This window comes from Euprymna scolopes, chromosome 46 (assembly GCF_053919585.1).
Source record: "Euprymna scolopes isolate OS-2025 chromosome 46, ASM5391958v1, whole genome shotgun sequence".
Classification (NCBI taxonomy): Eukaryota; Metazoa; Mollusca; class Cephalopoda; order Sepiida; family Sepiolidae; genus Euprymna; species Euprymna scolopes.
The window spans coordinates 17553868-17580956 of record NC_136527.1 but is presented as its reverse complement, the minus strand read 5'-3'; the positions used below and the strand labels follow the sequence as shown (position 1 = coordinate 17580956).

The 27089-nt window shown below is 34.4% G+C and overlaps 2 protein-coding genes and 1 long non-coding RNA gene across 14 annotated transcripts in view; 2 read left to right on the top strand and 1 right to left on the bottom strand.

The window, feature by feature from the left end:
• LOC145271244 (uncharacterized) overlaps window positions 1-7652 on the top strand; it is an 11259-nt gene extending 3607 nt beyond the window's left edge. Inside the window, exon 2 of the long non-coding RNA XR_013865772.1 lies at window positions 7359-7652. This is a non-coding gene — a long non-coding RNA (uncharacterized LOC145271244). The remainder of the gene's footprint in view (window positions 1-7358) is intronic.
• A 1010-nt stretch (window positions 7653-8662) lies between these two features.
• Window positions 8663-27089, bottom strand: part of LOC145271236 (uncharacterized) — a 37398-nt gene continuing 18971 nt past the window's right edge. The window contains exon 2 of the mRNA XM_080126791.1: window positions 8663-8674. Within this exon, the coding sequence (XP_079982917.1) occupies window positions 8663-8674 (12 nt within the window). The remainder of the gene's footprint in view (window positions 8675-27089) is intronic.
• The window catches only part of LOC145271243 (ATP-binding cassette sub-family C member 8-like), a 528909-nt gene continuing 510626 nt past the window's right edge, over window positions 8807-27089 (top strand). For all 12 annotated transcript variants that reach the window (XM_080126810.1, XM_080126808.1, XM_080126809.1 and 9 more), the window contains exon 1: window positions 8807-8974. The gene's annotated coding sequence lies outside the window, so the exon portion shown is untranslated. The remainder of the gene's footprint in view (window positions 8975-27089) is intronic.

The following is a 27089-nucleotide window of genomic DNA, read 5'->3' as shown; positions in this document are numbered from 1 at the left end:
GTGTGGTCGTGTATCCTTTGAAAACACTTGTTTTTCGAGCCGAATCAACATTTTAGATAAAAACAGTAAAAACCTACCCAGCTAGGTAGAAGAGTAACTGATCTTGCCTTTGGTAACATTTATTTGTTATATATTTGATTTTTTTTTTCACGACTTTTTCGAAGGACTGTGTACAGTAAAACATACCCGAAACATATATTGAAAAAATTCCGTATATATCTGTTAAGAATTTGGTAAATTTTTATGACGTGCCTCCTCCCACTGCCCCAGCATATTATAAACACCCCAACCTCCCCATGTTAAGAACGGCTTTCAGAATAAATGCCCCTCAACCCGTTCTAAATATGAGGAGGCTAAGAGGAGGAGGGGTTATTCCGAAAGCCGTTCTTAACGTGGGGTAGTTGGGGGTGTTTATGCTTTTTGCTTCGCTGGGGCAGTGGGGCACTGGGGCAGTGGGGCACGTCGTAAAAAAATACCAAAAGTTAGAAAAGAAAAGAAAAAAAAAAGGTATTTTTTACGACCTGCCCCAGCGTAGTATAAACACCCCCAACCTCCCCATGTTAAGAACGGCTTTCGAGGTTGGGTTATTCCGAAAGCCGTTCTTAACATGGGGAGGTTGGGGGTGTTTATACTACGCTGGGGCAGGTCGTAAAAATTTACCAAAAGAAATAAAAGTGCTCTCTCTCTCTCTCTCTCTCTCTCTCTCCCTCACTCTCTATATATATTCATGGCCAAAAAGCAAAAACAAGCACTTAACGTTTTCAAAACATTGTTAATATCAAATTGTATATCGACCCGTTCTGAAGTGAAATGTACGCTTAAAGAACACATTAAAACAGGAGCGCGCGTAAACAAACACATAAAAACAGACAAAAAAATAATAAAAAAAGCACACCTCAAAGCACGAAACCGCAACCTAAAGAGAAAAAAAGTAGTCTTGCATTTTAAAATAAATCAAAAATAGCTTTCTCCAAACGGACACATAGATTAAAAAACAAGTGCCCGCAACTACAAAGCAGTTATTAAATATATGAATTGAAGTTTTCGTTTCAGAAAAAATTGAGGAAAAAATCGGTTATCACACACACACACACACATATATATATATATATATATATATATATATATATATATATATATATATATATGCGCGCGCGCACACACACACACACACACACACACACAGTCGAAAAGAAAAGTAGAAATATACCTGTTTATAATGTTCTTACGAACAACTCGAAAGATGCCCGGGTCGTATTTAATTAATTAATTTATTTATTTATGACATGTGTTTCGTTGTCTACGACTCATCAGAGTGGCTGAATCTAGCGATATATATATACATATATATATATATATATATATATATATATAGTAATTTATAAAATATATATGGCGATTAAGCTACACTGAATATTCTGCGTTTCATCCAACTATAGGATTCGTCAGGCTTATGCGCATAAGCCTGACGAATCCTATAGTTGGATGAAACGCAGAATATTCAGTGTAGCTGTAGCTTAATCGCCATATATATTTTATAAATTACTAACTAGCTCTACCTACGTATTGAGCACTTTTGAAGTAAATACTTAAAGTTTACGCATAAATCTATACTTTCGTATAGTAAATTTATGTGAATAAATGAAATAGTTATATATATATATATATATATATATATATATATGAGCAAACAGTTAATAAAATAGGTTAAAAAACACTTGTCTGGGAGTGGGTCTATATTAAGAATACTATTAAGGCTGACTACAATATGGTTGTGTTCAAGTCTAAAGTAAATAAGTTCTTGATGAGCCGTTCCATATAAGTTATCAAATTTACCAAATTTTCATTACTAATGATTACTATATTGTCCAATTTCTACTGTACACTCTTTAACCCTTATCCTTGAGTGGCCTCTGGGCCTTGATAATGTGGTGATGCCGATGCCTATGTAAAAAAAAAAAACTTTTATTTTCGCTTTTGGAGATGAAAAAACAAAAAAAAAAAACCTGATAAAATAAAGGGCGGACCTGTACGAGAGTGCCCCCCTATAAAAAAATACCTTTTTACTTTTTTTTTTTTTTTTTTTTTTTTTTTTTTGTAAACTTCTTCCGACGACTATCATATAAGCAGAAAAAAAAAATATTTTGATAAAAAAATGAATTTAATGACTTTTAAAATAGGGGTTCCACTTTCTCGTTATAGCGTTCTACTTCAGTGATCCCGGACTTATTGTACATCTTTTTACCGACGTGTCACGTGACAGGTGAGATTTTCTGTGTGTACGTTGTTCTCGTGTCTATGTAACTTTGGTAATTAATAAAAAAAAAAATAAAGAATAAAAGAAGGCCTAATGGTTCCGTATTAAAAGACGCTTTATATATATATATATATATATATATATATATATATATATATATATATATATATAATTTCGCGCTAGATTCAGCCACTCTGATGAGTCGTAGACAACGAAACACATGTCTGTGGAGAATTATATTTTTAAAACAAACATGTGCTTTGCTGCTCTCCATTTGGGGGTACCAAATTGGTCAACGCGTATTCCAAACTTGCATTTAGGTAAAAATGCACTTTCGTACTATAAATAATTGAATTCGTTTAAAACGTATCGCAAAAATAAAAAATAAAATATATATACTTCAGAATAGTTTTTTTTAACAATCAGTTGGTATGAAAACCTGTGATTATAAGGTGTACTGGCAGTAATATTCTATAAGTTATCCCATCTAAATAAGAATTGCTCGATATGCAAGATAGAGCAAATAAACCATGGATTTTACCAAGCAATCTGGATCCACAATTTTTATATCCTTTTCTGCAAATCCTCTTGCTACAGGACTTCTGATAATTTAAAGATAATTTAATTGTGTTGACTTTGATTTTTCATGTCTCACTGACTTTAGCAAATAGGGTGCATACCTCTATAAATATTTGCTAATATTTTCTCTCCTCTGATGAGATGGTAGACATCGAAACCCTATAGGTTAAGGAGATTAATTTTCTAAAGTATTCTTTGTCTTGCTTAGAATAATAAAAATTTTTGATATGAAACTCAACCACTTCATTTCAATAAGGTTTTTTTTTTTTTTTTTAAATTAATTGAATCACAATTTAATTATATATATATATATATATATATATATATATATATATATATATATATATAGATATATATGGACCAGTAGGGGACATTTGGATTAATTTTTTTTATTTTATTATTGTTTTTTTCTTTGTTTTTTTTTTTTTTTTCGCCGTTTGTTGTATGGGAATTTCAGGAAATCTCACCGGTCACGTGACACGTCGGTAAAGAGATGTACAAATAAGTAGAACTTTATAACGAGAAAGTGAACCCCCTTCTTAAAATGTAACATTATTTTTTTATTAATTTTTTTTTCTGCTGATTTCGGGGGGAAAAATGTGAAAATAAAAAAAAATAAAAAAACGCATTTTAGAGGGAGTGGGGGGCACTTTCATACAGGTCCGCCGGATAACATTAGGGAAAACGGCTTTAAAAAAAATCAATATATATACAAAATATATACAAATATTATTCAAGGTTTTTCTTTAAGCCAAAAGAGAAATAAAACTATTATGAGACTTCTTACAAACAACTCTAAAGACGCCTGGGTCGTTTTTTATCTTACACTAGCGGGGGTACCCGGCGTTGGCCGAGTGTTTGTTTCCGGGACGGGGGGGGGGAGTTTTAAAAAATGTTATGGTAGGAAAGTAGGAAGGATCAAACCCGGAGTCATGAGTAAAAGTAGGAAAATAAAGTGTGAAAAAAAACAAAAAAAAAAAACATCTGCAACGTTAACAGTTCGGCCACCAAGAAAAGTCCATTCCAGTTGTTTAGGAAAAAAAAAAAAAAAAACGACTACGGTAGGTCGGCGCGAACGTGAAAATATAATGTGAATTGTCCAGCACGGTAACCACTACGCCACAGAGCACTGCAGCTTAGTTTAGTGATTTTAAATAACTTCACATGAAAGAACTACGAAGCCAAACCGGTGTTCTCTTCTCAACTGTTCCTTGTGAACGATCCCCAAACGGTGTTAAGTGGTGGCAGGGGGAGGAGGAATTTATTAGAGAGAAAATATTTTACCACTTCCATTGATCTTAACCGATTTTGGCCGTGACTTCTCAGCAGAAAAAGTATAGAAATCTAAGATTATCGAGGAATTTGAGAAATAATAAGCCTATAACACACCTCAGATATTGTTCTGCCGTTTGTGCATATTATATTTGCATGAAATATCTTGATTTTTTAATCCTATTAATGTCAAAATCAGACGGGAAAAAATGAGTTCATTTTATTTATATAGATAACGGGGGTACCCGGCGTTGCCCGAGTGTTTGTTTCCGGGACGGGGGGGGGAGTTTTAAAAAATGTTATGGTAGGTAAGTAGGAAGGATCAAACCCGGAGTCATGAGTAAAAGTAGGAAAATAAAGTGTGAAAAAAAACAAAAAAAAAAACATCTGCAACGTTAACAGTTCGGCCACCAAGAAAAGTCCATTCCAGTTGTTTAGGAAAAAAAAAAAAAAACGACTACGGTAGGTCGGCGCAAACGTGAAAATATAATGTGAATTGTCCAGCACGCTAACCACTACGCCACAGAGCACTGCAGCTTAGTTTAGTGATTTTAAATAACTTCACATGAAAGAACTACGAAGCCAAACCGGTGTTCTCTTCTCAACTGTTCCTTGTGAACGATCCCCAAACGGTGTTAAGTGGTGGCAGGGGGAGGAGGAATTTAATAGAGAGAAAATATTTTACCACTTCCATTGATCTTAACCGATTTTGGCCGTGACTTCTCAGCAGAAAAAGTATAGAAATCTAAGATTATCGAGGAATTTGAGAAATAATAAGCCTATAACACACCTCAGATATTGTTCTGCCGTTTGTGCATATTATATTTGCATGAAATATCTTGATTTTTAATCCTATTAATGTCAAAATCAAACGGGGAAAAAATGAGTTCATTTTATTTGTATAGAAGAAGAAGAGAAGAAGACTAGCAGGCCGCCCGACATTGCCCAGTCATAAAATACGCTTAAATATGATATTTTTATTAATGCAGATTTCGCATTTATTATTATATATATACTAGCATTTCAGCCCGGCGTTGCCCGGGTGTTTGGAGGTGTACGCTGAGCAACAACAAAAAAAAAAGAAAAGAAAAAAAAGCGGTCGATTTTTTTAACTTTGACCCCTATTATGACCCCTTAAAATTTATTGTTTTGGGCTCAAATCAAGTTATTAAGTTAGATCCATGTCCAAGAAACCTATATCTAAAATTTCAAGTGTTTAGACCCAAAATTTGGCGGAGGAGTTTGGTAGAGTTCTCCAGGAGTCCCCTTAACAGCCAAATTTCTGGCCGAAAATGGATTACAAAGATTTTCCTAAATCTCAGTACCCTGTATATCAAATTTCGAGTCTGTAGAATAAAAATTGACAGAGTTATTGCGTAGGGAAATGTACATGGACATACATACACACGCATACACAGACAGACACACACACACACACACACACGTTCACTTATATATATATAGATATATAGATAGATAGATTGGGCCCAATATATGTTAATGATTTACAAAGTTAAAAAAAAAAATGACTCGTTCACTACTACCGAGAATCGAAACCAAAACGTTTAGCTTACAATTTGCTTTTTCATTTGACGTTAATGTCTGAGCTATGAAGACACGTTTGCCGCAAGGCTAAAAATTAAAACCTGAACCAATAGCTATTACGTTACGCATGCATATTCGTAATGCCGTAGTTCGACCTTCACCTTGCAAATTTCATTTCTTTAATTTTCACACGTTTGCACCGATTTCCCCCGGCTAAAACCCAAATATAAAGTTCCGCATGGGTTCGAATACCCTACATATTAAGTTTCATGTCTGTAGACCAAAAACTGACGAAGGAATTTGGTAGGCAAAATTTTGTTTCGCTTCTCTGTGGTGGCGCACGAGCCATTTTTTTTTTTTTTAACTTTTTAAAATCATTACTATATATTTTTCTTCTTTTTTTTACAAAGGAGTCACCACTTATCAAGGCCAGAGGCCACTCGAGGATAAGGTTTAATAAGTGTACAGTGGTCAATGGGATAAATTCGTAGTAACTGTTAGTGAAAATTTGGTAAATTGGATTACTTAAGGGGAAGGGCTCATCAAGAACTTGTTTACATTGGACTTGAAGACGACCATATTTTAGTCAGCTGGAAAGGAGGCAAATTGAAGAAAGTTCCACAGACGTGCAGTTCTAAGAAAGAAGCTTTGTTCATGGAATCTACGTTTAGGTTTAGGCATAGATAAAGAGTGGGGGAAATTATTGATAGTGGTTTCAGTTAGACGAGTGTTTCTCGTGAAAGTTTGGCGACGGGGTGGGGGTGGGAGATTGGAGCTCAGACGAGCACTTGCCATGAAAATAACGATAAAGTAGAGACAGGCTCGCAACGTCTCCTCTGTGAGAAAGAGGTTGCAGGGAAGAGAAAAGGGCGTCCCCCTCACTAAATTGGGTCCAATCTAATAAAATAACAAATACGAAATCTGCATTAATCAAAATATCATATTTAAGCGTATTTTACGACCGGTAATGCCGGGCAGCCTGCTAGTATAAGATGAAAACGGCCCGGGCGTCTTTCGAGTTATTTGAAAGAAGTCTTATAAACAGGTATATTTCTCTTTTGGCTTTCAAATAAAACCTTGAATATTATTTGTATGTATTCGAAATCTGCAAAAATCAAAATATCGTATTGAAGCGTATTTTTAGACCGGGCAATGCCTGGCGACCTGCTAGTATTTATAAAATAAACTCTAAAAGATGTGTGGCCGCGTCTTAAGGTCTGTTTGGATTTCAGGTAAGTCTGGCAGTTGATAAAAGGAGACCATTGGCCAGTGCAATGGATTCTTACAAGAAAAAAAAAAAAAACATTTTGTAACGTCGTTATTAGGTACTTCTGCTGTTTACGGACCACGCTGAAATAATAATGTTATTTAGAAATCCATTCTTAACATGGGGAGGATGGGCGCTTTGTTAACTATTCTGTACTTTCACTTAATTTAATAACCAAAAGATACCGTGTAATAATACCCCGCCCCCAAAAAAACCCGGAATTTAACTTGAAAATCACATCTAAAGAAAGAAAAAAAAAAAAAAAAAAAAATAGCACGGCTCGTAAAACTGTACGCGCACCTGGTGTTGTTTAAATAAACACACGCATCTAATTCAACCAAAGTTGTTGCAATATTCAGTTCCCTTCAACAATGTACGTTGTGTATAGTCACCTTTTTGATTTCATTAATATGTATATATTTTTTCTTTAAATTGTAGGAAGGGTCGTATTGCTTCGTGGATTTACGCTGGATATATATATATACACACACACGCTCCTTGGATTGGAATGATATCACCTGGGCCAGCTCATCTGCCAACGAAACTGTAGACGCTCGCAGAAAGCCAAAACAACACGTTTGTTTGATAAAAGGAAACGGACATTTCATATCCGTTGCGTTTTTTTTTTTGTTGTTTTGTTTTGTGTTTATTTAATTTTTTTTTTTTTTTTATCAACTTTTCCAAAGGATCTACTACCCCCCCCCATCCGTCCAAATCCGGAATACAAAGAAACCATTCAAAAGTCGTCGTAATCCGTACGGATTTCCACTTTTTTTTTTTTTTTCTTTAAGAAATCAACATTTTTCTTGGAGTCGGAGCTCTGCAGATTGGATAAACGCACATAAGCGCCCGGCTAGGATCGAGATGTAGTATCTGTTCGAACCCGTTGTCTGTCTGTCTGAGGAAAATTTTATTTAATGGTTCCAATCCAGAGTGCTCTTTTTTTAGAGGAAGCTGGGTATCGTCCAGCTTTTTTTCTTTTTTTTTTTTTAAGCCAGGTCTTGTGTCTAACTTTGCCCTCGTGGGGAGGCAAGTAAATAAGGGCCTTTTCTCGCCATCAATTATTTAGTGAACCACACACGCAAGCAAAAATAAAAATGATAATGATATAATAAATACTAAAAGAATTTTTTTAATAAAAAAAAAAAAAAACATACCCCCTCCCCCATTTTTTTTCTATTGATTTAAAAAAAAATGGATTGGAATTTCTTCGTAACTCGCTTCATAAACGTTAATAATAATAATAATAATAATTTTAATAATAAATGTGTTTAATTAAAATACACCGAAAATACAAACAAAATAAAATTATTAATATATATATATATATATATATATATATATATATTAAAAAAATTGTACACTCGGCATTTTTTTTTTTTTTTTTTAAATTAAAAGTTTAATTTATAACAACCGAGAAAATCATTGTGATGTATAAAATTCGAAATTAAAAAATGTGTTTTCAATTTAAAAGAATACAGAAAATGAAAAAATAAACAAATTACGCGAAACTTTTTTTGTTTTTTTTTTCTTTGAGGATATAATTATAAAAATGTAAAGTTCATCCAGTTGTTCTTGGTTCCTCGGACGGATATTGGAATACAATTTTTGTTTGTAAATTATTTATATAAAAGGCGCTTAACATTTGATGTCGCAAAATCCGATAAGAGATGGAAAAAGAAAAGGAGGGAATTTCTTAATCTTTGGAGGAAATTAATCCCAAACTAAGATAATCACAAAAATTACATTTTTTGCTGCAAAAGAAAAAAAAATTGATTTATTAAAAATCAATTAAATAAAACGCATAAATAATTTGCATTCCTGTGAAGAATATTTATCTGTAAAGTTTGTCAAAAAAAAAAAAAAAAAAATTCGGACGAACAAACAAGAAAACAGCTGATTGTCGGATACATAAAGAAAATATATTGCTGTTTAAAAAGAAAATACATCCAAAGGAAAAAAACAACAAAATATAAATTTATTTCTATATAAAAAAAAAGAATTTTATGAATGCCTATCCTCCCCCAAATATAACAGGAACCACTCCACCATGGGTAAGTTTTTTTTAATCATTATTTTGTAATTTAATTTAAAAACTTTTATATATAAAAAATAAGGTAAAACTATACAAACACCGTGACAGCGAATTAACCCTAACGCTGTCACGGTGTTTGTATAATAATAAAAAAAAGAATACGTGGACCCCGCGTAAAAGGTTTTCTTTGGTTTATTTAATCACGAACACGTTTTTGAAGGTACTATGAAACCCCCAAAAGGGGGGGGGGCAAAGTATTATTTGAATATGTATGAAAATATAATTTAACAAAAAAATTTAAAATATTTGGCGAAAAAAAAAAAAAAAAAAATGGTGCTAATGCAGAGTGATCCGATCCGCGCTATTTTTTTTTTTAAATCGTATTTCCACGTTTAATTAAAGTGTTTTTTTTTTTATTATTATTCAATTGTAAGGTTAAAGTACAGAATAAGTACAAAACACCCTCCACATGTTAAGAATGGCTTTTTAAATAATAACGTTATTATTTCAGCACGGATCACTCTCTGCATGCATGAGTACCAAAAAACTTAAGGCAAATGTGTACTTCGGCGCCCAGCGGCGTAAATTATTTGATAGACAAAATTATTTATTTTTATATAAAACACATTGACCGTAAAACCCGAAATTTTTTTTTTATTTTTTTCAACATTTTATTAGATTAAATGTACGAGAAAAAAACAAAACAAAAAAAAACAGCGCCCCAAATCATGGTTCCATGCAAGAGCGTAAAAAAGGCCAATTTGGCAATCCTTAGAAAAGCCAAAATTTCAAAGCAATATGGCGGCCTCGATTATCGTACATTTAGTCTATAAAAAAAAAAATGTTGAAAAAATAATAAAAATTATTTTTTTTTCTCGTGTTTTAGTTCAACCTTAGTGTCTAATATGTTTTTTATAAAAATAAATATTTTTTATAAATTTTTGTCTGTCAAATAATTAACGCCGCTGAAATACACATTTGCCAAAAATTAAAATAAAATGAAATAAAAATAAGATAAAAGTATGATTCAAATTTACCCAAAGAGGAAAAAAAAAAAAAAAAGTCAGAGATATATACGAAGAAAGTGAAAGAAACCGCTTTAAGGGAGCAATCGTTAAATAAAAACACGCAGGGCGAACGTTCCCCGTGAAATACCAATAATACAATTACGCAATTTTCTATTTGTACTACGTTATCACCTAACACCACTTTTTTTTTTTTTTTTTTTAAGGCAGAAATTGCTGATCAAATTATCTGTTGTCGCTATTGTGTGAATATAATTTCTTTGGCTTCAGGCGAGGATCAAAGTGTAGTATCTTCTCCGATTAAATTGTTGTATATATATATATATATATATATATATATATATATATATATATTGATTTTTCAAAATATGTTGGGTGGACCTGAACGAGCTTGCCCCCCTCCAACTAATAATAATAATAATAATAAGTATGTCACCTGTATTTGCAATCTTCAAAGTGTTTACATGCTATTCCCCTCCCCCATTTTCCGTAAAAATTAATTTTAACTACAAATAACCTTTCGACTCAAATTTTCGTAATATTTGGATATATTACTATTTTCGATATGGAAATTAAGTACTGTTTTATTATTATTATTATTATTATTATTATTATTAAAACAACGCTTCCTGATCCACGCTATTTTTTAAAATTAAATTTAAGTTTAATTAAAGCTTTATGATATCTGTTTTTATTAAATTGTTAGGTAAAAGTACAGAACAGGCATAAAACACCCTCCTCTCCCTATGTTAAGAATGGCTTTCTAAATAAGAGCGTTATTATTTCATCGTGAATCAATAAGTGCACTTACCAAAGCATATGGCTGACCTGAACGAGCTTGCCCCCTTTGGACAGAGCTTGCTTTCCTGCTGTAAAAATATTTTTTTACGTTTTATTTTTTTTTTCTGTAGATTATCGTTGATAACAGACTTAGCTTTCATATTAGCATGAAAAATTTTTTTTAAAAGTTTTTATGGCTTTGTATTACTGTACACATAGATTCGAAAAAAGTTGTCAAAAAAGCAAATATATAACAAATAAATGTTATCAAAGGCAAGATAAGTTACTTTTCTACCAAACTAGATGTTTTTAGTGTTTTTATTCACTGTAAAATGTTTAATTTAGCTCGAAAAACATAGTGTTTACCGATGTATTGGAAAATTCAAAATGGCGCCCGACTCTCTCTTTAACACGGTAAGTTTGGGAAAAGGTGTTATAAATAAAAAACTAGACAAAATACTATTAAAAAAAATACCGAATATATGTCAACTTATGTCACGGTAACATATATTGAGCGAATTTCTAACAGTATTTTGTCGAGTTTATTATTTATAACACCTTTTCCAGAACTTTCCGTGTTAAAGAGAGAGCCGGGCGCCATTTTGAATTTTCCAATACATCGGTAAACACTGTATGTTTTTCGAGCTGAATAAACATGTTACATTGAATAAAAACACGAAAATTTTATCCCGTTTGGTAGAAAAGTAACTTATCTTGCCTTTGATAACATTTATATTTGTTATATATATATATATATTTTTTTTTTGACAACTTTTTCGAATCTGTGTGTACAGTAATACAACCCCCCCTTTTTTTTTTTTTTAACACTATAGCGGACACGTGACACCTTAATAAGGAGAGTTGTTCTGCTTGGCCGTAAAATGGGGTATCAGTTTAATAGAAATTAACTGTGCTCTAAACAAAAACATTCATTTCGAACGCGCCCCTGTCATATCAAAGAACCTACTGTTGATTTTTATATATCTAGCCTTTAGGTTTGTGTGGCAATAAAACTTCTCAAAATGCATTTGTGATGTTAGGCTGTGTAAGGTGTTAACCTTGATTAAAATCACATTCCTTTTTTCATCGGATTTTTTCGATTATTGATGATCGATACTTATTGAACACATTCTGATACAGAACCTATCTAAGAACCAACTAGTGATGAGACGATTTCCCGATTCCGATGCAATTACCGATTCTGATTCTTTATAAATATCTAAGTATTTAGCTATAAAATTGTTTGCACTTGATGAGGGGTGTCGACCCATTTGTAACAATTTGGGGTGCTTCTACACTTTATTGCCGAAATTAGAGACGCCATTTTTTTTTATTTGTATTTATTTATTTATTTATTTTTTTCACGCACTTGTTGTCCAAATCCAGGCTAGATATCATTATATAACCGAACGGTTGCTCCCGGAAATGGAAAGAATAAATTTACCAAAATTATCATTTATTACCTCCGGAAAGATTAAATTAAACTAAAATTATCATTTATTACTTCCGGAAACTTGGTAAACCGGTATTACTGGAGCTTTTCAATAAATGTTTTTCCAATTATATTTTGATAAATTTTTATACAATAAATGTTTTGGTTTTAGTTTGGTTTTCAAATGGCGCTCGCGTCGCCCAGTTTAAACAATTATGAATATGTCATTTCATTTTCTGTTTTTAATATAAAAAAAAAAATGTTCCATGAAAAACTTTCCCGTTCTCATTAACTAAATGGAAACATTTCCAATTAAACAATTATGGATATATGTTCTCTTTGACTTTATTTACTTTTTTCATAGTTCTTTCCGGAAGTTTAATTTTTTATTTTTTTTTCATGCTTCGGCCATAGTTTGATATAATGATGTCTCCCATGGATTTGGACAGCAAGTGCGTGAAAAAAAATGGCGTCTCCAATTTCGGCAATCTTCAGATGCTGCACTTAAGATAATTTGTACCAGTCAATGGAGGGGAAACCCTCTATGCTGGTACAATTATTATTTTTGGTAACTAGAGTGCCCCCTTTTTGCCTACTTTTAGGGGAGCTGGTTTTTACCCCACATTAAAAACGGCCTTGTGCCTAAATTGCTTTGGTGGGGAAGCAAATAAATACAATGAAGTGTAGAAGCACCTAATTTGGAGTTTAAAATCAATTTGGCATTTTTTTTTTTTTTTTTGCCTGAATAAGTTTTTCATGGCTAAATAGACCACTGAAAACCTTCTGCGCATGTCTGCTAAAGGAGAGGTTTTTGGAAAGCAAACGTTTGCTCAGGGCCCACACTCCTCATCAAGTACCAAATTGTTTTTTTACGCTTACCGTAAAAACACATGTTCATTTGTGGCTGGGGCCCTCTTGCATTTTAAGGAAACTAAAATACGAAGAAAAAAATGGGACATAAGTCGTATTACACCGGTTGAAAGAATGCCATTTGATTGGATAGCGAAATATTGACGTCATTACTATGAAATATTGATAAAATTTCAAAATTGAAATTATTGAAAAGGAATTTAATAAATATTTAATAATGGTATAAAAATAATTGGTACCCATGCACTTTTTTCTTTCTTTTTTTTTTTTTTTTAATTACATTTTCACCCCAAACAAGGCACATTGCCACTTTGATCTAGGGGGCTCCTATTAGGGACACAGGGGTACTAGGTGGGGAGTTGGGCAGCAAGATGGTTCACGTTAAACTTAAACTTCTGCATGTCAGTACAGTTGGGGAAGCAGGAACCTGGAAGGGAATTCCAAAGTCTAGCGGTTCTGGGGAAGAAACTACTGCTATAAGGCTCTCTGCTGCACCCTATATGTTTCCATTACAATATTGAGCTTCGAAGCATCTTGGCCTTCGGGACAAGATCGAAGTGTAGTATCTGTTCTTCAGATGCTGCACTTCCATTTCTTGTTCTCTTTCGGCGGAGGAGAAATCCTTCACGACTGAGACAATTTTTATTTTTGTACCTTTTCTCCACGTTAAAAAACGACCCTGGTGTCTAACTCTGTCCCGTGGGGAGGCATAGTAAATAGGTACAATATTGAGCTATGAAACAGACACTGTCAAGAACTGTAAATGTCAAATGAATTAAAGGAATAAATTATAAGATGGTCAACATCATGAACTTTGTAATATAGTCTTTTGTCATTTATTCATTATATATATATACTAGCAAAAGTACCCGTCGTTGTTGACTGGGTTCAAAAACAGCCTACAGAAAATGGACTCTGATTTATGAAAGTATGATAGGTTATGAAAAGGAACGGTTGTAAAGAGATAGCTTCGAATTTGGGGGTATCAACACCAAAGCAAAATATGATGAAAGTAAAAATAAAATAGATAAACCCCATAATTTATTATACCATACCTGTTCACGCTGAAACACTTATCACAATATTCTGTGGATCTATATTAAAAAACCTTGTTAAACTTTGTGACATATTTCTATTCTATGGAGGTCAGGTGCGAACGAACACCCCATAATTTTATTATACCATATTTCTTCAAACTGAAAAATAATTATCAAAGTATACTTACGCAGATAGATATGAAAAGTCTTTATTAAAGTTTGTGCCTATTTCCATTCTATAGAGGCCAGACGCAAACGCAGACCCCACAATTTTATTATGCCATCCCTATTTAAGTTAAAACATACTTATCAAAGTATTATTATGTACATCTATATCAAAAACACTTGTAAATTTTTTTTTTTAATTTTTTATTTCTATACTTTGTGGACCAGGCGCGAATGCAGACCCCACAATTTTAATGAACCACCTTTCTGCCAGATCAAACATACCCATTCCTGTGTCTCGATACATCTTCTATCATTATATGTAATCAGTTTTCTATAATAATCAACCATATAGGAGCCTATTCGTGACCACACACACACACACACACACACACACACACACACACACACACACACACACACATTCAGCTTTATATATATATAATTACCAAAACAAAACAATCAAATGAAAAATAAAACAAACAGAATCAAATGAAACAACTAAAAAATAATATAATCTTCCAGAATATCAAACAAAGCAATTTTAATGTCTGTTTTTAGTTAAGAATAAAAGTAGTATTAAAAAATGTAAATAAATAAATAAATTAAAAACTGAAAAAAAATTATCTAGTAAGGTAAAAACATAACTTAGCTTGCCTTTGGTAACATTTGTTTCATTCATTTTTTAAAATAAAACGAAAAACAGTTTCTTGTTTTTTTTTGTCATTATGCAGAAAAAGGACGATGAAATTCAATTTTTACTGTATCTTTTGTATAATCTCATGTAAAACTACAGTATAGTTGAAAAAAAAAACATTTCTTATTCATTTCATTTCATTATTAACATATTCAAACAAGTACAGAGTAGTTAAAAATTAAAACACGTTTATTATTTCACATTAAGTACAAACACTATAACTTATCCAGCTATGTAGAAGAGTAACTTGCTAATATTTATTTATTATATATTTGTTGTTTGAGACATTTTCGAATCTGTGTTACTTGTAAAACAAGCCCCAAAATCACGTAAATTTCCTATTAAAACCTCCAAAATGGTTTTAACAATGTGTGAAATGTCGGATATTTTCTCGTGTTCTCACGTAACTAAATAAAAGCTTTAAAATAAGTTAAAATACTAAAAAGTTATCCAGCTTACATCTTTTTGCTTTCGAGTGATTGTTGTTTCATTGTTATGACATGATTAAAATCCGAAAATTGGAAGAGAAGCTGCAAATACCTTCAATATGTTTCCATTACGCCATTTTGAATTAAACTTTCTTTCCTTTTGACGGGTTGATTGTTGCTATTTCTTCTGGTGAGTTAAGGGCAAAATAGATTCATTAATAGATATAATAATTAAGTGATTGATTTTGCACTACAAAACAGATATTGTCAAGAATTGTACAAATCAACTGCTTTAAAGGAATAAATAATAAGGTGGTCAATATCATGAATTTTGGAATATAGACTTTTGTCATTTATTCTCTATATTGCTCTGTAATTACATTGAGCTTCTTAAATAAGGAGTGGTCTATATTATAAGGAAGTGTATCTCTACACATATATTAATACGATAGCGTGTGTTATTTTCTGTGTCACGCTTACATCTGGGTCGTTTAATTATTATGATCTTCCATTTCTTGTAATAAATAATTTTATCAAGAATCCTTCATAAGTCTTGGTTTCGGTTTCGATTATAGTTAATGGCACTTCAATAATCTATTTTTTAAAAATAATTTTATCAAGAATTCTTCATAAATTTTCGTTTCAATTATAGCTGAAGGAACTAAAGTTATATATATATATATATATATATATATATTTCTTATTGTTGTTTTTTCAAGCGATACATACGGTTAATATTGGCTCCGCCTCGAAGCTCATTTTTTTTTTTTTTTATTTACTTAGAAAGTCGCCCTTTTAATATGTATATAAGATTTTTATTTATTATTTTTAAAACGGTAATCTACGTACACGCGTGTTTCGAGGTCGTTACCTCTCGTCAGCGTAGTTCAACTGTTTCTAGGGATCGAACCTCAGACCATGTATATATATATTCATAAGTTTGGGATTCGGTTTCGATTCAAGGTAATGCACCCAAGTCATATTGATATATTTTTATTTTTGAAATCGCAACTTTATAATGTATAAAAATCGATAGAGCATTATCTCTATAATAATATGTACGAAATCTGCAAGATTTAATCATAAGTGTATTTTTCAACCGGGCTACGTCGGGTATCCCTACTAACTTAGATAAATACTTTTGCAGCTTTAACAAAAGAGCTACAATAATATTAGAGTGTCTTCTTTTATCCTGAACATCTACAGAATGCCAACATCAATATATTACGTGTGAATCAATCCCATGTGGAATTTCCACAGGTCCCACTTGTAATATATAATTTTTATATTTACGAACAATACATCTTGAGTAGAACAGTCCCTGGAGTAAATGTGGTATTATGGTGACTGAGATGATTCTAGTTCAGTGTAATTGTGATCAAGGCTGACCAACGGCACCCATTTTCCTCTACCGTGCAGAAATAAGGCTACTTAGAAAGCCGTTATTAACACTAGGGGAAAAGGGGGTGTTAACTATTCTGTGCTTCCACCTTAGAATTTAATAAACAAAAGATATTGCCCAAATTAATTTAATTTTAAAATCCTATCAAAAGAGAAAAAAAAAAGAAAATTGTGCGGTTCCTATTCTGCATAAGTACCACATTTTGTGTGAATAAGTATTTCAGGGTGTAGTATCTGTTCTCTGTAAAGATGGCACAATTATATTGGTTGGGTCTGCGTTCGTGCTGGACAATCATACAAAGTGAAACGATAAAGTTGTCCCCCCCCCCTAATTTAAACAACACCACAGCTTTATTTTAAAGCTTTTATTGAAAAAATCAATTCAGGTAACTCAATTATGTAGTAGAGTTGACATCTATTCAATGTAGCCGCCTTCAGCCTCAATCACCGCCTTGATACGGATCTAGAACTGGAAGCATGCCTTTTCCACAAATGCCAGCGGGAGCTCGCCAAATACTCGGCAGATTGTGGTGATCAGTCTAGAAGTGTAAGCCATGTTTAGTTTCAGAACAGTTTCCGATGGTTCGTTGTTCTAAACAAGTCCTGAGAGGTGACTGGTTTGCAGTAGACAGAACCGTTTCCGATGGTTCGTTGTTCTACATAAGTCCTGGCAGTTGACTGGTTTGCAGTAGACAGTTCTCGAGTTAGAATCCACAGAGCAAAAGATTCTTCCGTGTCAGGACGAAAAAAAAAAACATGCGAAATTGCTACAGAAAGGTTTAATATTTATGGAGCAATTCTGGTTTCTGATTGGTTGGTAGCAGAACGTGAATTAATTCGATTCGTCAGTTCCCAGCAGCATCGTTTATAAATAGAATCTCCCGACTGTGCAGGATCATACCCTATTATAGGACAAATATTGTAACACTAGTATTGGTGTTGTGGGAGGTCATGTTGGTGATGTTCTCGATGGATGACCAAACGAAGTAGTCCAGTGGGTTCAGGTCGAGAAGGGTGCAAAGTCATAGCACTCCTTCTGAAGCCATGTCTGGGTGCCTTTGGACTTATGAGCCGGAGTTCCTATTTATAATGTCTTCCTATGGGATAGTTAGACACCAGGGTTGTTTTTTAACGTAAGGGGAAAAAAGGAACAAAAATTTAAAATTGTCTCAGTCGTGAAGGATTTCTCCTCCACTTGCAGAACAAGAAATTGAAGTGTAGCATCTGAATAACAGATACTGCACTTTGATCTTGGCTCAAAGGCGTACTAGATGAGTGACCATTTCGGAAGGCTAGGCACTGTACTGTGGCTGAGTCTTAGAAATTTCTAAGTTGGTATCTGAGGGTGCGTTTAACCTCCCGAGGGGAAATGCACAATTAAGACGGAAAGCAACGGGAATCTACCGTCTTTAACTGTTTTCCTGACATTACCGTGGCTCTACAAGTTGTAGCGCCATGGTCGCTAATGCTGTTAAAATGGCAGGGCTGCTGATGATGATGTAGATAGGATGATGTAGATAGGCGATTTTTTTGACGTTCAATAACAACAGGACACATGAGTTGGAATAGATATATCAAAATCATTACCAAGACTGCTGCAAAGAAGGTAGGCTCTCTCTACCATGCTAGAAAGTTACTCACACCTGAAAGTATCCTGTACCTCTACAAAGCCACCATTCGCTCATGTATGGAGTATTGTTGTCACATTTGGGATGGTGCATCTGTTACTAATCTCTCGCTCCTGGACAGGGTCCAAAAGAGTTGCCAATCTGATAGATCCTGAACTGTCATCTAAACTTCATCCTCTGTTCCATCGACAAAATGTTGCATCCCTCTGCCTGTTTTACAAGTATTTTAATTGACGAAAATACCCCCGACAAACTCGACAAGCAGCGAAGTCCCACCCCTACACAGTAGAGATCCCTAGATGTAGGGAAGCCTTCTGAACTGATAGCTTCTTCTCCAGAACTGCTAGACTTTGGAATTCTTTTCCGGGTTCCTGCTTCCCTAACGGTACTGACATGCAGAAGTTAAAGTGTAATGTGAACAGACATCTTGCTGCTAAACTCCCTACATCATCATCATCATCCAGTCCGTCAGTCTTGACGATGACTAGTCGGGGTCTCAGTGCGTTATCCCTCGGTGTTGGCATAGTCTCACTCCATCGCCACAGAACTTCCCACCTTGGCTCCAAATTACTTGCGCAGTTTAGGTGCAGTATCTGTTGCGCATCAGATAGACACCCTCTGGACCTCCAATGCTCATTTCTAGTGGAGCGAACCTGCAACGACTGGCAGCAGAGGAGGCCACAGCTTCTGGCCGAAAGTAATCTCAGTGAGGTAGAGAGTCGCCCTATCAGGTCCGCTACTACGCCTTTTCTTTCTGGATACTTTTGCTAGTATATAATAAATTCCACAGCCAAACAACGTCGCAGCCCACAAGAGCCACATATATATATATATATATATATATATAATATTCTGACGCCCGTAAGTACATGTGGACTCATATATAAAGATTGCGTATTAAATCGTTTTACGTATGAACATAAGAAGCTTTAAATATATATAAATTGTAAGGCTTAGGATTAGAATATTAAAATTCTTTATCTTTTCAATATGTGCACATACATTCATCATCATCATCATCATCATCATCATGCAGTCCGTCAGCCTTGACGATGACTAGTCGGGACCTCAGTGCTTTATCCTTCAGTACAGGATTTTTCACCTTGGCTCCTAACTTGCTTGTGCAGTTTAGGTGCAGTATCTGTTGCGTATCAGATAAACACCCTCTGAACCTCCAATGCTCATTTCCAGGGGAGCGAACCCACGACAACTGGCAGCAGCTTCTTTCTTTTTTTTTTTTTTTTTTTTTTTTTTACATAGGCATCACCACTTATCAAGGCCCAAAGACCACTTGAGGATAATGGTTAAGACTGTACAGTAGTCAATTGAACAATATAGTAATTGTTAGTAATAGAAATTCGGTAAATTTGTTAACTTAAGTGGAACAGCTCATCAAGAACTTGTTTACATTGGACTTGAAGACAACTAGATTATAGGATTTTCCACCTTGGCTCCTAACTTGCTTGCGCAGTTTAGGTGCAGTATCTGTTGCTCATCAGATAGACACCCTCTGAACCTTCAATGCTCATTTCCAGTGGAGCGAACCCGTGATGACTGGCAGCTGAGGAGGCCGCAGCTTCTGGCTGAAAATAATCTCAGTCGCCCGATCGTGTCCGCTACTACGCTTTTTCTTTCTGGATGAGGTTCCATAGCCTTTTAAGGAAAACTGCAAGGCAGCAGTAGGATTTAAAGTCAGAGTTTCCATCTCTTAGCCTTTTGCTGCGATAAGGCCCACAAGGCAATGATGTTTGTGGGTGGCCTTGGTTGAGCGAAGACTAGGGGAAACCAACCCCAGAACTTCCTGCATAGTACCCCTGCAACTTAGGTTCCGGATTGTAGCCCTCTACATCCAAGTAGCAATGTGACTTGTTTGGGGTGAAAATGTATTGTTATCTAGTAAGATCTTTGACTTACTTGTTGTTTCATCAAATACTTTTGTATGCTAAATCCGATCCCGCATTTTGCTAATTCCTACCCTCTGATGAGAAGGAAAGTATTTCTTCGAAACTCTGCGGATTAAGGACTATCCATTTATCTAGTGTTTCCTTTTCAGATTAAATATGTTTTTAACTCTTTTTCAAAGTGTTTTTTAACATATTTTATTAACTCTTTGCTCTTTTACACACACACACACACACACACACACATATATATATATATATATATATATATATATATATAGCAACATTATTTTATCACCAACCTAATACTTATGGTTTTTGTCAGAATTATTTCCAAATCGTGCAGAAATTTCCTCATAAAAATCTCTGCTCAAGAACACAAGAAAAAGAACAATGAAAAAATAAAATTTGAAAAAAAAAAAAAGTTTTTTTTTTTTTTTTTTCTTTTTAGCACAAATCAACCATAATACTTGACTATATTACCCGGATATAAGATAGGTGTAGGGACCGGAGAAGAGGTCTCTTATATACGGATGACACTGTATATAAAAATAAAGTCTGATTACCCCCCTTGTTGGAATTCTTTAATACTTTAAAACTCTAGGGTCGGTATGAAAGTTTCTAACCATTCTTTGCAAATCTAATTATCTTTTGGTCTTGGTCAGAATTATTTCCAAATGGTGCAGGAATTTCCTCATTAAAATCTCAGCATAAAACGAAGAACACAAAAAAAAAAAAAAAGAATAAAATTTATGCAGTTTTATCGTCTGTGGAAGAGTTGTGCAACCAATTCAGTACTGACTTATCTCCCTTAATTTAAATTGACGTAAATTAATGACCCACCATTTTTAAACAGAACGTACTTGTAGGCGTATTTTCCTTTGTTTTTTGGTTTTTTGTTTTGTTTTTTTTAAATAAATCAAATACATCTACTGGATCATTTTTCGCAATCTTTGGAATTTATACTAATTTCAACATGATACGTAGGTACGCAATAATGTTTTCACCTGAAATGCGTTGGTCTAAAAGATCCGCAATTCACACAAGCACTAAATTTCCTCCTAAGCGCAATGCATTTTGAGAGTAATGTATTTTGACAATATCAACAAACCAAAAACTATATGGTCCCCCGACTGATTTTGGCTATTTTCCCCATCAGGTTAAAATCCAATGTTCCTAATTTTGGCTATTTTCCCCATCAGGTTAAAACAACCAAATTACACCGTTTCATGATAATCGATGCATTAATTTTAATTCGGTACCTTTCAAAGCCCCTATTTAGACACAAGTATGAATTTTTTGGAGAAAAATAAAAATTAGGCCTAAAAGGGTATCCCTCACTAAGCCACAAAGTCTATTTTGTACTCTGTCAAGGCAGGATAGGCTGTTTTTAGCAGCTCCTGCCCAGATGTGGCAGCAGTACTCCATCCATGGACGTACTTGGCTTTTATATAGATAGAGAATTGCATTAGTAGTGAGATATCTTCTGGAGCGGTAGAAGGATTCCACCATTCAAATATACATGTCTTAAGGCGTGAAACTGCACCGTTTGTCAGTTTTCACTGTGATTCGGCGTTCTCAGGAGCTCAAAAGGGGGTCACCAATGCCCCAAATTGCAAAAAAAATTACACTTTTTACCCCATAATTTTGCTCCATCCATTAGATTTTTCTGAAACTTGGCGGAAATCTGAAGGCAACGTTGGCCCTTCACACTTCTCACATTCATCATTTCTTCACGATTTTTTGTGGCGTCATCTCACATGCAGCACCAGAGGGGGACCACGCACGCGCGGCTTGTTATTTTTGTTCCTATCCAAAGTGTCCCTTTTTGGGGAGCTGGATGTTCCCCACATTAAAAACTGAACTTGTGTCTAGCTCTGCCCTTGTGGGGGGGGGTAAGTAAATAGGAACTTTATGATTAAATAACCCATAGATGTACCATCTGCAGAAAGTCCTGGGAACATATACCGGAGACAACAGTAGGAAATAAGTTATGCACTGTCGACAATGACTATGCAATCCCTCCAGCTGTGTACCTAGAAATCGGTTATCGAATTTGACATATTGATATGGGACAAGATGGAGAAAGAAGCAACCTTAGTAGAAGTTAGTGTCCCCAATGATGCTGGGTTGAACAGAGTTGAGAAAAGAAACTGGAATCTTTTTTTTTTTTTTTCTTTTTTTTTTTTTTTTTTCACTCCTTACAAAGCATATCGCCACTTTGATGTAAGGGCCTACTATTTGGGGTCATGTCTAGGAAAACTTTACAAGATATTTGTTTGTTACATTTAAACTTCTGCATATCAGTACAGCCAGGGAAGCAGGCAGCAGGAAGGGAATTCCAAAGTCTAGCTGTTCGAGGGAAGAAACTATTAGAATAGAAAGCTTTCTGGCATTTAGGGACATCAACAGTGAAAGGGTGAGATTATTGCTAACCAAGTTTGTCGGGGGATATGTACGTTGAGGGGGGGCACAAGTGCAACGAGTTCATCAGAACACATTCCATTAAAATATTTGTAAAACAGGCACAGTGATGCAACATTGCGGTGATGAGACAGAGGCTGGAGCTTAGTTGATAAAGCAGGACCGATTAGATTGACAACTCTTTTTTGGACTTTATCTAAGAGGGAGAGACTAGTGGTAGATGCACCAGCCCAGGTGTGGCAACAATAATCCATGCATGGGCGAATCGTGTCCTTATAGAGGTACAGGATACTCTCAGATGTGAGTAGTTTTCTAGCTCGATAGAGGGAGCCCACCTTGTTTGCAGCAGCTTTTGCAATATCCTCTATGTATTTGTTCCAGTTCATATTGCCTGCGAATGTTTGACCGAGGAGTTTGAATGTAGAATTCCCAGGTAGGGTGCTATTTGTCATGGATATGGGCGGTTGGAGAGGTGTCTTGTAATTGTTAAAGGAGAGCAGCTTAGTCTTACTTAGGAAGATTTTTATCATTTCAGTAGTAGTAGCAGCAACCGGACTCATAAAAAAGAATTCTGCAAACTACTTTGCATATATACCCGGTGAACCAAGTGCAAGAGATACAAACAGTTTCGCTGAAAGGGTTGTTTAGAATCCTAAAAAGATCTCTTGGTTCGTATGTACGAGATACCGGGTGAATATCTGGCATCTCATAGTATGTCCTATACCCAACTAGAACAAAATAAGAAATCGAAAAAAAAAAGGGTTGATGTGCCGTAAGCCAAACAAAACTGTGATTCCCTGTTCACTATTCCTCTCTTGTCACCATTACTTGTGTTTGCTTTTCGTCCAACCATTTTAAAACACCCCATGTGCAAACAAGCAAGCAGGGTCATCAGTTTTTTAATCATTATTTAAGCTTGATGCCAGAATAAAAACATTAAGAATTCACCAGTAGGACCTGTAGAAAGTCCACAGCAAACTCTTTCATATGTAATATATAGGGATATGACAACAGCATATTATTTTCCTTGTTTTGATTCTCAGGTATATACCCATTGATATCTTATATGCTTTTATATAGAGTGATGTGGTTCTCGGTTGATTAACTGTGTCGGATATATACTCGAGAGTCAAAACAATGAAAAGAATATGCTGTTGTCATATCCCTAGTAATATATTGATGTTGGCATTCAGCATAAATGGAATTGCCCTGATATTATTGTAGTTTTAATAAAATATTCAAAATCTGCATTTAAGCGTATTTTACGACCGGGCTACGCTGGGCGTCCCTGTTTTAAACTACAAAAATATTTAAGTTAGCTAACAGGGACGCCCGGCGTAGCCCGGTTGTAAAATACGCTTAAATATATTTTAATTCTTGCAAATTTTGTATATATTATTATAGAGTTAATGTTCTATCGATTTTTATATATTATAAAGTTGTGATTTCAAAAATAAAAAATATATATCCATATGAGTTGGGTTCATCAGCTTGAATCGAAACCAAAACTTAGGAAATATATATATATAATATATATATATATATATATATTTTTTTTTTTTACATGGAGTTCACCACTTATCAAGGCCCAATGGCCACTCAGGGATAAGGGTTATTGTGTGTACAGTAATCAATGGGATAGTGTAGCAATAGTATTGGAGAATTGGTAAGGTGTCATTACTTGGGGGGGGCGGTTCATCAGGAATTTGTTTGTGTTGGACTTGAAGACATCCAGGTTGAAGTCGGGAGGGAAACAGGCAAGCGGAACAGAGTTCCACAGGCGTGCAGTTCTAAGAAAGAAGCTTTGTTCATGGTATCTACATTTTGATTTAGGCATAGATAGGGAGTGGGGAAAATTATTGACGGTGGTTTCAGCTAGTCTGGTGTTTTTTTTGAGAAAGATTGGCGAGGGGGGACCAGAGAATGGAGCTCAGACAAGCACCTGCTATGGAAATAACGATAAAACAATGACAGGCTCGCTACGTCTCTTCTGTGGGAAAGGGGTTGCAGGGAAGAGAAAAGGGCATCCTCCCACCAAGCCACGGAGTCTATTTTGTACTCCGTCAAGGCAGGATAGGCTGTTTTTAGCAGCCCCCGCCCAGATGTGGCAGCAGTACTCCATCTTTGGACGTACTTGGCTCTTATATAGATAGAGAATTGCATCATTAGTGAGATATCTTCTGGAGTGGTAGAAGGATCCCACCATTTTCCCAGCAACTTTGGCCACAGACTTGATGTATGTGTTCCATTTAAGATCAGGTGTAAAGGTCAAACCCAGGAGCTTATCAAAGCCTGGGGCCTCCCTTAGACGAGAGCCATCCATTTCAATTGATGCCAGATGGGGATCAGAGCGTTTATAATGTAGAGATAGGAGCTTGGTCTTAGATGCATTAAAGGTAACCAGCCACCTCTTTCCCCACTGTACCACGCGCTCAAGATCAGAGGAGAGTGAATCAGAGAGAACATCATCATTTACAGCCTTTGATGTGTTGCCATAGATGGTCGTGTCATCAGCATAAATGTCAACGAAAGATTTTAGAATGTGTTTTGGGAGATCATTGATGTAGATCAGGAAGAGAGTTGGGCCCAGTATGGTCCCCTGAGGGACTCCAGCATTAATAATGTGGGCCTCTGATTTCTGCCCATCAACCACTACTCTTCTGAGCCTATCTGAGAGAAATGACTTAATGATAGAGAAAACATTTCCAGTTATACCGTAGCTGGAGATCTTGTGTAGTAGGCCTTTATGCCAAACCTTATCGAAGGCTTTTGATATGTCGATATATATATATATATATAATATATATATATATATATATATATATACTGGCAAAAACCAAAAACAACAAGAAGGAATAACTTTATATTTGTATTTTTTCGGATATTACAATTGTTTCGACATAAACCAGACCATTTTAAATTTCATATTTAAAATTTTCATAGTTACATCTCATCAGATATGATTGAAAAAAAAATACAAAGTTTGTAAGTATCTTGACATATTTTCATTCTGTTAAAACTACAGCAGGCAGTGATTATCACACCTTCGTGTTTTTAACAGGTCCACCATCTGTGTTGAAGAAATTTATATGGGCCCTATTTTCGTGTATCTGTTGCAAATTACGGCGAAAATCGTTAAATTTGTACTATTTTGAAACCGGACAAAAAATCTGATTGAGATTTATAGTTTTTTACTTTTAATTTATTATTTTTAGTGTTTGATTTATTAATAAATCTCAAGTCATTTCGTTATATTTCAATGTTAACTCTAAATTCAAAACTCTCACATAGAATGTTTCGTATTTTGTGTATTACTCGGTTATTTTAATGTTAAACTACAATGCTATTGTTTTCTGTACATTAAAATAAATAAAATACGACAATATGATATATATTATTTACTATAATAATTAAATTAATTAAATATCTACAGACACTAGTGTTTCAATGAAACACTAGTGTCTGTAGATATTTAAGCATTTGATGAAACTGCAAAGTTTTTAGATGAGAAAAGTCATTAATATCTAAAACGGTCCTAATTATCGCGTTTGAAACCGACGGTACCAATGACTTTCTGTAAACAATATATATATATATATATATATATATATAGATAAAATAAATATAAATAAATTTTATTAATATCATTGGAATTTTCCCCTTTTCTTTTCTTTGTACATATTTGTGAATTATTCCATGGATTTCGGCCTTTTGGATTATTTTGGACCATCTTCCAATTACGCGATTTCCTTGGATTTTACTTGTGTGAATAGAAATTTAATTAACTTTCTTGGATTTACATTTTTGGATTTTACCGTCATTGGATAATTTACCTTTCACCAGACTATCCATTCACGTCAAATCACCTTTTTCTTCACCATATTCCCTCTGCTTCACTTTTTGTTATCAAGTAAGATCTTTGACTTACTTGTTGTTTCATCAAATACTTTTGTATGCAAAATCCGATCCCGCATTTTGCTAATTCCTACCCTCTGATGAGAAGGAAAGTATTTCTTTGAAACTCCGCGGATTAAGGACTATCCACTTATTAAGTGTTCCCTTTTCAGATTAAATATGTTTTTAACTCTTTTTCAAAGTGTTTTTTAACATGTTTTATTAACTATTTGCTCTTATTATAAGCTCTATCTCCTATTTGGTTTTATCGAGCTTTTACATCTGGCTGAGATAATTTTATAAATATTAATTCTTTAATATTTATAATATACTTTAGTTTTACCATCTTGGATCATTTTGGTAAATTTAATTGTAATATATATATAAATTACATTTTCACCCCAAACAAGACACATTGCCACTTTGATGTAGGGGGCTACTATCAGGGATAT